The following is a 14,440-nucleotide window of genomic DNA, read 5'->3' as shown; positions in this document are numbered from 1 at the left end:
AAAGGTTTAAGTCTATTTAATTTGTATACTCCATCCGTTCTTATATAATTGCGGTTGCATCACAAGTATTAAGAATTAATAATTAATGTTCTTGTAGAATTAGTATCTAACTTTCTCTTACACCCTTTATCTCTCTTATTGATTCTAACTTTTCAATTTTCCAACCACTAATAAATGAAGGATACAGTTGGTAAAGTGTAATCAATGTTATCTTGAAATTGTAAAAGTGACAAATAAATAATAGGAAAAAAAAAGATCAAAATAATGGCAGTTATATATAAACAGATAGAGTATAATTTATTAGGGTGGCAAAGTGACTACTCGTCCAACCTGACTTTCAATCCAACTTGACATAACACTCGTGGTTTAAGAGACTAGAAGAGAGGAAGAGAAAAATGTGAGAAAAAAAATAGAATTTATAGGTTGGTTGGTGTGATAAAAAGAGAAGAAAATTTATACATAAAACTATTTTTTTTTATAAAATGACATGTTTACCCTAAATATAAAATATTAAAAATTGATTAATATAGATAAATTATTGAAGTTTAAAAATGGTGGAAGTGAGATGAAAAATGAGTTGAATATGTTTTTGATCCTAACTTATACACCTGATTATAAAATGTTTTTTTTTCTTTTTTGGTTCTTGAAATTTTTTATTTCAATGATTATGTCTCTAATTAAATAAATTTAAAATAGTATTTAATAAACTTGAGTAATGCGTGTCTAGTGTTTATCATTTAACTTCTTATTCACTAATTGAAATAAGATAAACATAACAATGACAGCAACATGAACCCTTATTCGAAATTGTAGTCCATGATTAATAATAAATACTCCATAACCGAGCTTGTTGTCAATCAAGCATATTTGAGCTATAGAACCTAGATAGGAAAAAAAAAATTATCAGTGCCAATACAAATATTTTGAGTACTTCAATAAAAAAAACTCTTTTCCATAAGAGCTTATAAAGAAGCTCACCCATGACCTACAACCTCATAGTCCTCGTACTAGGTAGTATAACATGAAACAATTTGATAATCAAACGAGTGCCAATACAAATATAAACTGTGTATAATTTAAAAGTGTTAAACTAACCTTATAGAAACGTCAATATACCTTCAAATTAGATGATCAATAAACTGCTTGTTATCCTTTTTATGCTGTTAACAATAAAGAGAATAACCAACGACTTTAGCAACATACTTTCCAAAAAAGGCGCATTCAACCCGAACCATATTAAGAAAATTGAGAAATTATAAAACCTTACTCATAATGATCAAAGATCGAAAAAATATGAATAAGCATTGAACATTGTGTGTATATCTTGGACAAGTTCAATAGTAATTCTTTTCTGCTTTGTTCCATCTTTCTCAAACTCAGTTTCAGCACTTGCACCAGTGAGAATTCCAATCACATTTGCAAAATCATAGAAACATTAATCCAAAACCCAGAACAGTAATTTAAAAATCAAAAGACTAAAAATAGTATATACCTATAAGAAAAGACGTATAAAGGTCCTTAAACATTATATCAGATATTGGCACAAAATTGTAAGGGCTTAAGTTGATGGCCTTGTTGGGAACCAAGCGCACAAATGTATGAATATCAAAGTTGATCTTGAATGGGTGCGAGGTTGGACGGAAATCACGACCGCTTTCACCAACACCAAAAAACAAAATCTGATATCAACGTCCTTCACTCAGCAAAGAATGGAATCGGTATATAAGAGTCTTCCTAACCGTAACATGAATCTTACAACCCTGAAATTCAATAAAATGAGGAAATTTGAGATTTATAGTTTTTAAAAAAAGAAAGTAATACATGGTTATTATGTGAAAAGGTGATTTACCTTGTCATCCATAAGAATCATGTTCATGGAAAGTGGAAGCTTTGAGCCATATAAGCTCGGACTAAGCCATAACCGGTTCACCTTTGCAACAATAGACCAGTTCTCCTTTGAGGAATCGATGGTGGCGAGATCGTCGATAGCCATTGGAACAAAGTATATTTCAAAGCTAATAGTTGGTGGGAAGGGATGATGAAGTTAAATAATAGCATGAGATGATTTATATAGGAATTTTAGAATTAGGGTTACTGGTCAATGAATGTTAAAAAAGAAAAGAAAAAAAAGGTTGGACGGTAATACAAATCTGATTGCAAGGAGGTAAATTTTTTTTTTCAGGTCAATTTTCATGATTGAAATTAATTATTATGGACCAAATACCATGCGTTACACGTGAATTACTCATTCTGATGAGTAATTAAAGGAAAATAGGAGTTAAGATTAACATGATGTTATTACAGTATTTAAGGTTTGACTTTTATTGCAAATCATATTAATTTCTTTCAAGAATTAATTTCTTTATTTTCGCACAAAAAAAAAACAGTGCGTATTTCTTTCAAGAACGGGTCATTAATATGGTTCTCAAAATTAAGTTTTTAAGGTTTGACTTGTAAAGCAGCATTAACATGGTGTGAATGCTTGAAAGAAATTAACCCGTGACTTGCTCAGCAGAATTAACACCCTTTTAATTCTTGACTTCTTTTCCTTAACAGAATTAACACCATTAATTCTTCATTCAGTGCAGGTGCTGAATCTCAAATTCAAGGCTGTGAATATCTGTTTTAAAAATAGTTTGAAGATTCAGATTCAAACAAAAAAGTTTCTGCAGCCTAAACATTGAATTTGAGAATGTTTTTAGTTTTCACCTTACCAAATTACCTTTTTCATGCCTACCAAAAATTCAATTTTTTTTGAAAAATGATAATCAATGGTATAATGGTATATGTATACAACTTTTATGTTAACAATTAATTAGGGGTTATAAAACAATAAAAACAAAATCATCATTCAAATGACTTTGAATAATGGGCCTCCATAAAAAAACTGAAATTAAAATGAGCTTCTACTATTTTGGTCCAAAACAATCAGAAGGTAACACTTGTCATGCAAAGAGAGGGGTGGGTGAGAGTCATTCTTGGAGTGCCAAATCATGGAGGTAGGACTCACAACCTTCCTCTTTTCTAAAGTATATAGATAGATTTTCTATTTTAGATTGTAATTTAAAAGTAATTTTTCTTATTTTTATTATTTCATTTCATTTCATGTTAACTCATTTGAATTTCATCATTATAATATTTTTTTACTATGACTAACACAATAGTCAATACTTTGACAAAAATGATATTATCATGATGAAAATAATAATTTTATTTTATTGAGCAACCAATATATCATGAGTCCGCAAAATATGATGACGGGAAAATATAAATAGTCAATAAGTAGAAGTTGGATAGTGAAAAATACTTTCTAGATCATGCCAAAATAAATTACTCCTTTCTTTCCTTTTTTTTGGTTTAATAAGTTTTTTGTCCTTGAACTATTCTAAGTGAGGTTTGGAATTTGTCGCTTGTTGACGTAACTTCCGAAATATACCCCCAAACTTAGGGAAATAGCCGAAATTGGTCCTCATTGAAGTGGTGGCTCCGACCACTGTGCTTAGTTGTCACCACCTATAGTTTGAGATAATTGTGATTGAACTTTGAAGTGAAGTTCTTGGTTCCGAAATTGAAGGGAGAGTGAAATGTTAATCTAGGATGCACCTTTTTTTTTACTGAAAAACATAGTTTCTTCTAATCTCTTTCGGAAAGAAAGATCCACCAACCTCAATAATTGATCCCTTGTGGTTTTAGTGCAGCAATACAAAATCAAAGTAGTCATAAAAATATAAAATTTAACTATGGATCCCTCAAAGAGTTGGGTCTAAATTTTCAAATGAAACCAGCAAAAACAATAAAGTATTACAATGACGACAAAGCTAGAAGTGAAATTCATTAAAAGAGAAGTTTCATTAATCGTCACTGTTGTAGGATTCTCTGATCTGTCCCTGAGTTCATTCTTAAAAACACTTAGTTGATCATTTAAGTGATTTTCTTAAGGCTGATTGCCCCCATACCAAGGTTGTTTTTGAAGATATTGGAGTCAATACCATCCTAATTTGGCCAATTAGCACCTGCACTCATTCCAGTTCTAAGGGAAGTTCGTCAAGCCCATCCTTCACTCTTTCAAAACCATAGGAATATGAATCATACAAGCCAATTCTCTCAAGCAGCTTTTTACACTCTTGGCAGTGTGCTGTTATTCTTGAAGAGCACAAAACGTATGAACATGGATTTCAACTCATGTGATGAGCTTAGACCCTTGTGGAGGGAGCTTGAGGTGTTTGGCTTTGAGTTAGAATGACTCAAACCACATTATGAGGCAGCCTTAGCCTTAGGCTATGCTTTCTCAGTTGGATTGGGAATTGTCTTAAACATCCCATGACAGGGTTACCAGAATAATGAGGTTGCATCGCATATGTAGTCATGTTGATCCATTTCTTTTGATATTTACAATATTTCCAATGCATGCGATTCACACCATTTCTTCAAGCTTAGGACAGTACTCACAAAAAAGAAGCTTTAGAAATAGGGAGGAATAGTGGTGTATAATATGAAGCTGGAGTTGAACCAAATTAGGTAATTTTAGAAGATCAACTGAGGAATCAGCTGAAAATCAACTGACATGATGAAAGAGCTTGTATTTTATAATGATGTATGCATGTAAACATATATAAAAGTTTCCTCCGTTAAAAATGTATAGTAAAATAGTATGAAAGATATTTGAGTTTTTAAAATTTAAAATATGAAACGAACAAATATCGGCTCGATTGATAAGAACGTATCACTTTACTTTTAATAATTGTGTTCGATTTCAATTATTGATGTGAGGATTGTGTTGGTGAAAAATTTGACACGTGATTATGACCAGATCAAGCCTACCTAAACTTTTTATTTCCAAAAAATAAAAAATAATTGATTCGTTAAATTAATTATTTAAACAATTACAAAATTAGAGTAGGTGAGTCACAATTGTAAAAGCTGATGTTTCAACTTCTAGGTTGAGAGTTCGATTCCTATGAGCCGCACTTGTAGAAAGACTTTTGACTGTCGCCACACCTTAGTCAGAATTACAAGAACAATTTATCACACACAAAATAAATTGGTCGGGAAAAATTTACTCGGTAGTTCATTTGTCTTTTTTTATTCCATTTAAAAATCAAAATAACATTCAAAGTAAGAAGTTATTCTTAATTTCTGATGTCAAAGGTTTGAGCCCATTAGTACATAATTTATTAGGGTGGTAAAGTGACTCAACTCGTCCAACCCGGCTTCCAATCTGATAGAACCAGAGAAAACGAGAAAAGGAGAGAGAGAGAAGAGAGAGAAACTGTAACAGAATCTGAACTGAATTTCTATTTTCATTATGCTGAATATTACAATAGTGAGTAGATGACTTATATAGAGTGCCGGTAGCTTGCTCTTCAAGCTAACTATTCAGTTATCAAATCCTAACTGAATCCTAACTAATAACAGCTGTCATTACAGCTGTATCCAGCTGTCGATATTTACATATCCCTATTCTACCCTTATACACTTATACACCCCCACAAACTGAAGGTGGTTGCACAAACTTGTGTTTGTCAAGCACATTCAGTTTGTCCCTTAGAAACTGAAACCGAGTGGGGGGTAGGGCCTTTGTAAAGATGTCAGCTTTCTGATGCTCTGAAGAGATGTGTTGAACCACAAGTTGCTTTGCCTGAACCCTTTCTCTTACAAAAAAAATGTCCATTTCCATGTGTTTAGTTCTGGAATGAAGAATGGGATTATGTGTGAGCAACACTGTACTCATGTTGTCACAGAGAATCAGAGGTGTTTGAAATGGAAGATGCAACTCAGTAAGGAGAGACTGGACCCATAAAAGTTCTGCTGTGGTGTTGGCCAAGCTCCTATATTCTGCCTCAGTGCTGGATCTTGCTACTAAAGTCTGCTTTTTAGCTGTCCAAGAGATGAGATTGGGACCAAGGAAGACACATGATCCAGATGTAGACCTCCTATCATCTGGATCAGCCCCCCAATCTGCATCACAGAATGCAACAAGAGGAAGAGGTTTGCTGAGAGAACAAGGTTGCAGAACAACCCCATGAGAGATAGTCCCTTTGAGATATCTTAAGATTCTCTTTACTGCCTTCCAGTGCTCTTCATGTGGCTGAGCTAAAAACTGACACACTTTGTTCACAGAAAAAGCAATTTCTGGCCTGGTAATTGTTGCATACTGAAGAGCCCCCACAATACTTCGATACAAGGTTGGATCAGACATGAGAGTGCCACCATGTCTTGAGAGTTTAAGACCATGTTGCATAGGAGTTGAAAAACTAGCTGCATCACTCATCCCAGCCTTGTCCAGCAGATCAGTAATGTATTTGGTTTGATTAAGCAACAAAGTGCCATTAGACAAGTGGGAAACCTGCACTCCAAGAAAGTAATCCAGCTGGCCAAGTTGCTTGAGGGCAAAAGTAGAGTGAAGTTTGTCAATAAGTTGCTGAATTTGAGGCATAGAAGCCCCTGTGATGATTATGTCATCTACATAGATGAGCATGTAAATACAACCCTGAGAAGTGTTATATGTGAACAAAGATGGGTCACATTTACTTGCAGTAAAACCAAAGTGAAGAAGAGCCTCCTTCAGCTTTTGAAACCAGGCCCTAGGAGCCTGTTTAAGTCCATAAAGAGCTTTGTGTAACTTACACACTAGAGCCTTATTCCCTTGTTCAAATCCAGGTGGCTGAGACATATACACTTCCTCTTCTAGTACACCATTCAAAAATGCATTATTTACATCCAATTGCTGAATAGGCCATCCTTGAGAGATTGCCAATGAGAGAATGAGACGAATTGTGATGGGCTTGACCACTGGTGAGAAGGTTTCTGAATAATCAAAACCATGAACTTGACTATAGCCCTTAGCTACCAACCTAGCCTTGTACTTGTTAACTGAACCATCCTGATTTTCCTTTATTCTGAAGATCCATTTGCAGCCCACTGGTTTTCTATGTGGTGGAAGAGGCACTAGGGACCATGTACCATTATGCATGAGAGCATCATACTCCTCTTGCATAGCCTTAAACCATTTCTGATCCCCCAAAGCTTGTTTAACTGATGTAGGCTCAGCCTGAGTAAGAAGAAGTGTAGGCTGGAGCCTTGGCTTGACAATACCAGATTTAGCTCTAGTTTGCATTGGATGAGTATTTGCAGGAACAATTGCAACTGATGTGGGAACAGACTCTCCACAGAGAGGAGCCTCTGAAGGTGCTGGAGAACTAGGCTGTTGTGAAGAATCTGAGGAAATAAGACTCACTGGCTGTGCAACAGTGGCTGACTGACCTGATTGAGCACTTGCTGCTGGCTGAGAGATAGAATGCTCTTGTACAGAAGGTGCTGGAGCTTCCTGAGGTTGAAAAATAGGCACTGTAGGTGGCTGATCTGCAGGCAATCCTCTAGAAATAAGAGGAATATGAGATACTGGATTGCACAGATCATCTGAGGTACAAGGAGAGCTTGCTGTGTGAAACAGTTCCTCATAGGGAAATCTATGTTCATGAAACAATACATCCCTTGAAACATATATTCTTCCTGTAGAATCTAGGCATTTGTAACCTTTGTGACTAGATGAATAGCCAATGAACACACATTCTTTAGAATGAAGAGACAATTTATTAGAGTTATAGGGTCTAAGATAAGGAAAACAAGCTGAACCAAAGATTTTGAGGCTTTTATAATCTGGAAGTTTGCCATAAAGTTTGGAGAAGGGACTGTGTCCTTGAAGAGTAGCAGTAGGCATCCTATTTATTAGATAAGTGGCAGCTAAGAAGGCATGATCCCAATATTCAAGAGGAATTTTAGCATGGGAAAGAAGAGTAAGACCAGTCTCTACAATATGCCTATGTTTCCTTTCCACACTACCATTTTGATGGTGTGTGTGAGGACATGTTAACCTGTGAACAACTCCCAGATTTGTAAAATGAGAGATTAAGGGTTTAAACTCCCCTCCTCCATCAGTTTGAACACTTTTGAGTTTGTGACCAAACTGAGGTTCAACCATGGATTGAAAATTAAGAAAAGTAGCACATGTATCTGATTTTCTTTTCAAAGGAAAAATCCAGGTAAAGCGAGTGAATGCATCAACACAAGTAAGAAAGTAATAAAATCCACAAGATGACTCTTTGGAGGAAGGCCCCCAAAGGTCTGCAAAAACTAATTCAAAAGGAGTAGAGTAAGTGGTAGAAGACAAAGAAGAAGGCAATCTATGAGATTTGCCTAAGCAACAAGCTTTGCAAAATGAAAATATGCTTTTATTGCTGGGAATTAGTATATTATAATGAGATAAAGCAAGTTTGAGTACATCATGATGGGGATGACCCATTCTATAGTGCCACAAATCATACAAAGAAATATTGCTACTGCTACTACTATCAACAACATCAGCGTGAGTGTTGGATTGTGTAAAAGAAGACAAAGAAGGTAAACTACTACTGGTAGCAAAAACTGCTTTATTGACCCTAGGCTGTGAGACAAGAGCAGCCTGGTGATGCCGAAAGGAAAGTGCTGAAGAAGACTGGCTTGAGGACAAAGAAGCTCGAGTGAGAGGTCCATCAAAGGAGTAGAGACCATCTTCACCCACACGTCCTGTGAGAAGAAGCTCAGAGGTGTCCTGATTACGAACACAACAGTAAGTAGCATGAAAGGAAAAATACACATTGTTATCCCTAGCAAACCTACTAACAGAAACAAGATTCTTTGTAATGGAAGGAACTAACAACAGTTTATTAAGAATAAGAACAGCTTTAGGGTTAAAAATTGAGGGAAGAGAAGCTGAACCTATGGATTGAATAGGCAATCCTTGACCATTGCCCATGTAAATCTGTTCTGAGGAGCTCACTGGACTGTTATCAACAAACACAGCAGGGTTATTGGTGACATGGTGAGTAGCACCAGAGTCAGGAAACCACTGTACTGCTGCTGCAGCTGCAGTAGGAGAAGGACCCTGAGAAGGAACAGTAGCAAGCATTGCTTGTGGTGGTGCTTGAGGTGGTGCAGTAGGAGGAGTAAAACCTCTGGGAATAGCTCCTGCCTGTTGTTGTGGTCTGGCAGAAAATTGAGAGCCCCAAGTACCATGTACAGTAGGAGGTGCACACCAAGGACCAAAAGGATTGTGCATTCCAGCTCCAAGACCAGTATAGGGACCAAAACCTCCATATTGAGCATTAGGAAATCCCAGATTTCCTCCAGAGAACCCTAAATTGAGTCCAGAAAATCCCAAATTTGCTCCAGGAAACCCTAAATTCGTGTAGGGACCAAAACCCCCAAATTGAGCATTAGGAAACCCTAAATTCCCAAATTGAGCTCCAGAAAACCCTAAATTGGGTGCAGTAGTCGAATTTCCAAAATTGGATTGACCAATAGCACCATTCGAACCATTCGATGCTGTCGCAGGCTTCGACCAGCAAGAACTAACATCATGACCAAACTTGTGACAAAACGTACACTGGAGAGTGCTGCGACCTCTCCCGCGACCGCGTCCACGGCCATAACTACCTCCATAGTTGCCATTGATGCTTCCTCCATTGTCGCGATCGTGCTCATCACTCTGCACCGCAGATTGTGACGCTGAAGGTGGTTGCCACGGAGACGATGGAGAAGGATTGGCCACCGGTGGTGGTTGCGACACTGGTGCAGGAATCTGAGAAGGAACTTGGGTAAGAAAAACAGATGCAGTGGAATCTGCATGCTACTTCTTCTTCATGCGCTCAAAGCGTGCTTCATGAGCAATCACCATGGCCTCAACTTCAGAGATGGTGAAAAAGGTGTCACGACTGTAAATCACAGTCATCAACGCACTATACTCATCTGGAAGTCCATCAAAGATGGCTTCAAGATGATCACGAAACAGAACTGGCTCACCAATCGAAGTCAGTGTATTGACAATAGTCTTGATTCGCTTGAGATACTCTGTAGCAGTCTTTGTTCCTTTTGTGATTGTCTTCAATTCAGAGCGCAGTTGAGTAGATTGAGCCTTGGAATGTGCGTTTATGAATTTCCTCCCAGATCTGCCATGAATGTCGACACTGAACCACTGTAGGAAGAAGAGAAGCAGATAGTGTTGAGAGCAACCAAGTAAACAAAGTAGAATCTTGTTGCTCCCATTCAGAGTATGCTGAATTCACTGTTTCTGTCAATCGATCTTCCTCAGTCAAGAACTGTTCTGGAATTTGCAGTGGATCTTGAATGAATTTCTGCAATTTGTGAGCCCTAATCACTCCTTCAACCAGTTGTTTCCAGGAGTAGAAATTCGTGTCATCAAGCTTGATGACAGCATGAGTCAAAGCTTTCTCATGCAAAGAAGAAGATGAGGGAAGCGTAGAAGAAGAAGATGAGGGAAGCGTTGAAGATGAAGCTTCTGCCATTGAACCTAAGCTCTAGATACCATGATAGAACCAGAGAAAACGAGAAAAGGAGAGAGAGAGAAGAGAGAGAAACTGTAACAGAATCTGAAACTGAATTTCTATTTTCATTATGCTGAATATTACAATAGTGAGTAGATGACTTATATAGAGTGCCGGTAGCTTGCTCTTCAAGCTAACTATTCAGTTATCAAATCCTAACTGAATCCTAACTAATAACAGCTGTCATTACAGCTGTATCCAGCTGTCGATATTTACATATCCCTATTCTACCCTTATACACTTATACAATCCAACTTTACATAATACTCTCTCAGCCTCAGGTAATAGACTAGAAAAGAGGAAGATAGAAAAATGTGAGGAAAAGAATAGAATTTGTAGGTTGAATGGTATGATAGAAAAAGAATAACAACTATGATGACATAAAAATATTTTGTGTTAAATGAGATGTTTACCCTAAATACAAATATCAAACTTTGATTAGCGTAGACAAATTGGAGTTTAAAAAGGGTAGAAGTGAGATAAAAAAAGGGTTAAACACACCTAAGAAGCATTCGTTGGGAAAGGTTACCCACTTAACGTGATCTCAGAGCCTCGAAGGATTAGTCTCATGGCTGTCGGTTGTGGGGATACCTTGGGAAACAAAAAAAAACATAATAGGGCCTGCATAATAACAACCTTATAAAACCTCAAATTGATCTCAAAATATAATCTTATACACGAAATACCAATGACAATTGAATACAAAGGATAAGAGTGCAAAAGTTTGGATTGGGTCGCATTAGGACTTATTTTCACAACATTTAGTAACTGGAATCATATTCTGCACTGAAGTTCTCTTTTGTTTCAGCATTTACATTCAAGGCTTCTTAATTTGGCCAGTGACAAAAAAATTACGGGCCAAATGTTTTACACACAATAAACTAAACACAAAGTAATACTACTAAATTGCAAATTGCTCTTATTCTATTTTACAATCCAAAGATAACAAGGGAAAAAACACTCAAGCCTTGAAAACTTAACATACAGTTAGATCTACACAATATTTATGGCCTTAAACTTCAATCTGCACTTTCTTCTGTGGAGAGGTGACTCTAAAAATGTGTTCCTCTCCAGTACAATGATCTACTTGAACAATCCAACGGCTCCTCCTTTTTTGAACAACATTGTCATTATCCTTCACATTATTTGGATCTATTTTGGTCACTAGCAACCCTTCTCCTATAGGCAAAAAAGATGCCTTCAATTGCCTCCACCTTGATGCCCTGTGCCTAATATTATACCCAACCACAATTGCCCCATCTTTGTTAGCCCCTTTCAATGCTGCTACAAAAACTTCCTTTGCACTAGTGATGTCACAATCTACTAGCACACAATCAGCTCCTTTGTAATCACCTAGGAGAAGGCACTTAGCATCTCCCACAACAAACTCAAGACCATGTCTATGAACTCCCAGAGCCTTTTTTGATGCTTGCAATTCATTCTCCCCGCAACAAACACACACCGCACGGCCAGCGGTCTGGTGTGCGGCTGCAGCCAGCGCCAGTGTGGCAGGCCCAGCCACTCCGGCATTGGCCACCACCATGAGCTGTGCATTATTGCCTGCTGCAAGGGCAGATATGAACTCAGCTACATCAGGTTCTTTGCCCTTTTTGGCCTGTAAAATCAAAGAAAAAGGTCAAGTCACAAAAGAGAGTGACACAAGGCAAAGCATAACCATCTTCATTTATTGGAGAGTATAATTTTCTTAGAGTGTAACAGATTCAAAGTATAAGACATGCTCCTGTTGCTTACCATTTTGAGAGCCTGGATATAAGCTCTCTTGGCTTTCTCAGCGGACCAACCAGACATGCTATTGCAGATTTCTTTGGGTTTAATTTGAAGTTATCTTTGATGGGAGAAAACTGTCGCTTCAAGTTGTTGAGTACCTATCAGCATTTATATATACAAATGTGGTATCTGGCTCCAATATTTAATTGAATCAACCCATGTGTAATTTAAATTTGAATTCTTCTCATATGAAGTTACAATTTCCTACTCTCAATTATGTAGCTAGATGTCTTCATTTTTGTGAGAGTACATCTTTTGATATCAGTTCAAATTAATTTTCATCTAAAGGAGAGTTAGCCCCACCATATATAATATTTTAAGTGTTCCATAATTGATTCTCCTTGAGAAATGTCTCGAGTTCAAGTCTTATGCAATGGAACAAACCTCTATCCTGGAGAGCTAGTCTCGATGTAGATGTTTCCGGCTCGAATACCTCCGGTGGATCATACCTGTATAGGAAGAAACAGAGGAGTTTTTCTTTTAATACTTGTTCAATTAACAATAGATTTAAACATGAGAATTGACAAGTAATCAGTAAAATAATCTTGTATGAATTAAATTGTTTTAAGATATTCAAAAACTCAGCTTTTTATGGACTTGTGAGCCTTGAAGCAAGTAAGCAACTGGGGGAGGCTACTATTGTAGTAGATTCCTCTGAATTGTGCCGTCCAAACAGGCACCAATTTTGTTGAAAGTCTCGCTAAAAGATAAATATACATAAATTTAGCATGGTGGATTCTCTCTCATATACATACAAAAAGCGCACACACACACACACACGTTATGGCATACCTGAGGGAATTTTTCTTTTCCTTTGCTAATATCATGATGATTAAGATCATAAGATGGAATCTGAGATCTGATCTGAGTTTCCCTCAGTTCATTATATTAAACAACATGATGCAAACTCATTTGACCCGTTTGCTGAGAAGCTAATAAAATTTTACATTAATATACACAGTAAAAAAGCCTCCTGTAACATGAGTTTGTAAGCTAGTATCAGTTTTTGAGTCTTTATATGTTAATATTATGATTATAATGTACTTTTACATTAATTCTACAGTATATATATTATATAATTATAACCATTATTAATTACTCAGTTTAGGGACAAACATGCACACTTCTTATTATACCTGAGTGGAGCCAACCAATTTATCTAGTGAGCTGGTGTTAGATTTTATCAGTGACAGTGTTGGGTATCTGTTAGATTGTGATAGTCACCACCTTAATTCAGAATTTATTCAGACATCACCACCTGACAGCTGGCAGTTGCAGATCTGATAGATTTAGAGCAGCCTCTATAATTACATTATTTTGTAATCAAAACAATGAATTGAATAACATTAACACAAAGTGCATTCACAAGACCCAAAACCTATGCGTAAGTTAAAACAACTTGTGTCAGGTGATCTACGAGGTTGGTGGTTTGATAGCTCATTTCTAAAGAGACTTTCTCACTTAAGATGTGCTAAATCTCACATTAGCATCACATAAGACCTGAGTTCTAATTGTCTAAGAACAATGAAAAATCCCTAGGATTCTCTATCAAACATAATTATATAGTTGGGGTGGTGGTGTTGTCTCTATGTCTGCGAATCCAATTTGTATATAGGAATGGTCACACACAATGTTTCCGAAGTAATCATATTTTCATCACCGCCCAAATCCTAGTGTGTGCCTAGACTATAATCAAAATCTGTCCCGAAACAACTATGTTATACTTATATACATTTGATTGATTTGAACATAAAACACCTTGACATCCTCAATGCATATGCATCAACTATAAGCACTTCTAGTCCAATCATTGACTATGGCAGTTAACCGTCCAATCATTGACTATGGCAGTTAACCCTTCGGAAGCTTGTCATCTAGGCGGAGAAAATTAGAAGTCATGCTTTGATCCTAATTGTAATTTTGTATTTGATTGGCTTGATCGACCAACCTGATTGACATTAACAAGAAAGAAATTATAATTTAAAATCATTCATGTGATTCTTACACAATAGCTTAAGCTTTTGAGATAATTGTTGTTTGACACTAACTGTGTAACCATTTGAGCCGACCAAAACAATATTGAAATGAGTGATCCATTTGGACTGCGACCAAAACAAACTTTCTTTGAGCTAATTTATCAACTACGATTTTTGCCAAATAGACTCAAAAGAGCACACTTATTTAATGGACAAAATTAATAGTAAAACACACTTAGTTTAATACTTTCCACACAATTTTCATCTCCACTCCTGTACACCATACTTTATAAG

At 36.6% G+C, this 14,440-nt stretch overlaps 2 protein-coding genes across 2 annotated transcripts; both read right to left on the bottom strand.

The window, feature by feature from the left end:
- Positions 1–8,262: 8,262 nt before the first annotated feature.
- Positions 8,263–10,569, bottom strand: LOC130744884 (uncharacterized). Its single transcript, XM_057597044.1, has 5 exons — positions 10,561–10,569; positions 10,104–10,241; positions 9,713–10,012; positions 8,758–9,619; positions 8,263–8,590 (listed from the first exon to the last, which is right to left on the bottom strand). The coding sequence occupies exons 1-5, from the start codon at positions 10,567–10,569 to the stop codon at positions 8,580–8,582; spliced, it is 1,320 nt and encodes a 439-aa protein (XP_057453027.1). The 3' UTR covers positions 8,263–8,579.
- Positions 10,570–11,278: 709 nt separating this feature from the next.
- Positions 11,279–14,327, bottom strand: LOC130746671 (uncharacterized). The gene is made up of 2 exons (XM_057599369.1): positions 12,135–14,327; positions 11,279–11,997 (listed from the first exon to the last, which is right to left on the bottom strand). Exons 1-2 carry the CDS (start codon positions 12,189–12,191, stop codon positions 11,395–11,397), a joined length of 660 nt encoding a protein of 219 aa, XP_057455352.1. The 5' UTR covers positions 12,192–14,327; the 3' UTR covers positions 11,279–11,394.
- Between the last annotated feature and the right edge of the window lie 113 nt (positions 14,328–14,440).

Source organism: Lotus japonicus, chromosome 3 (assembly GCF_012489685.1).
Source record: "Lotus japonicus ecotype B-129 chromosome 3, LjGifu_v1.2".
NCBI classification, from domain to species: domain Eukaryota; kingdom Viridiplantae; phylum Streptophyta; class Magnoliopsida; order Fabales; family Fabaceae; genus Lotus; species Lotus japonicus.
The sequence above is the reverse complement of the archived record's forward strand: the minus strand, read 5'-3'. Positions and strand labels throughout refer to the sequence as shown.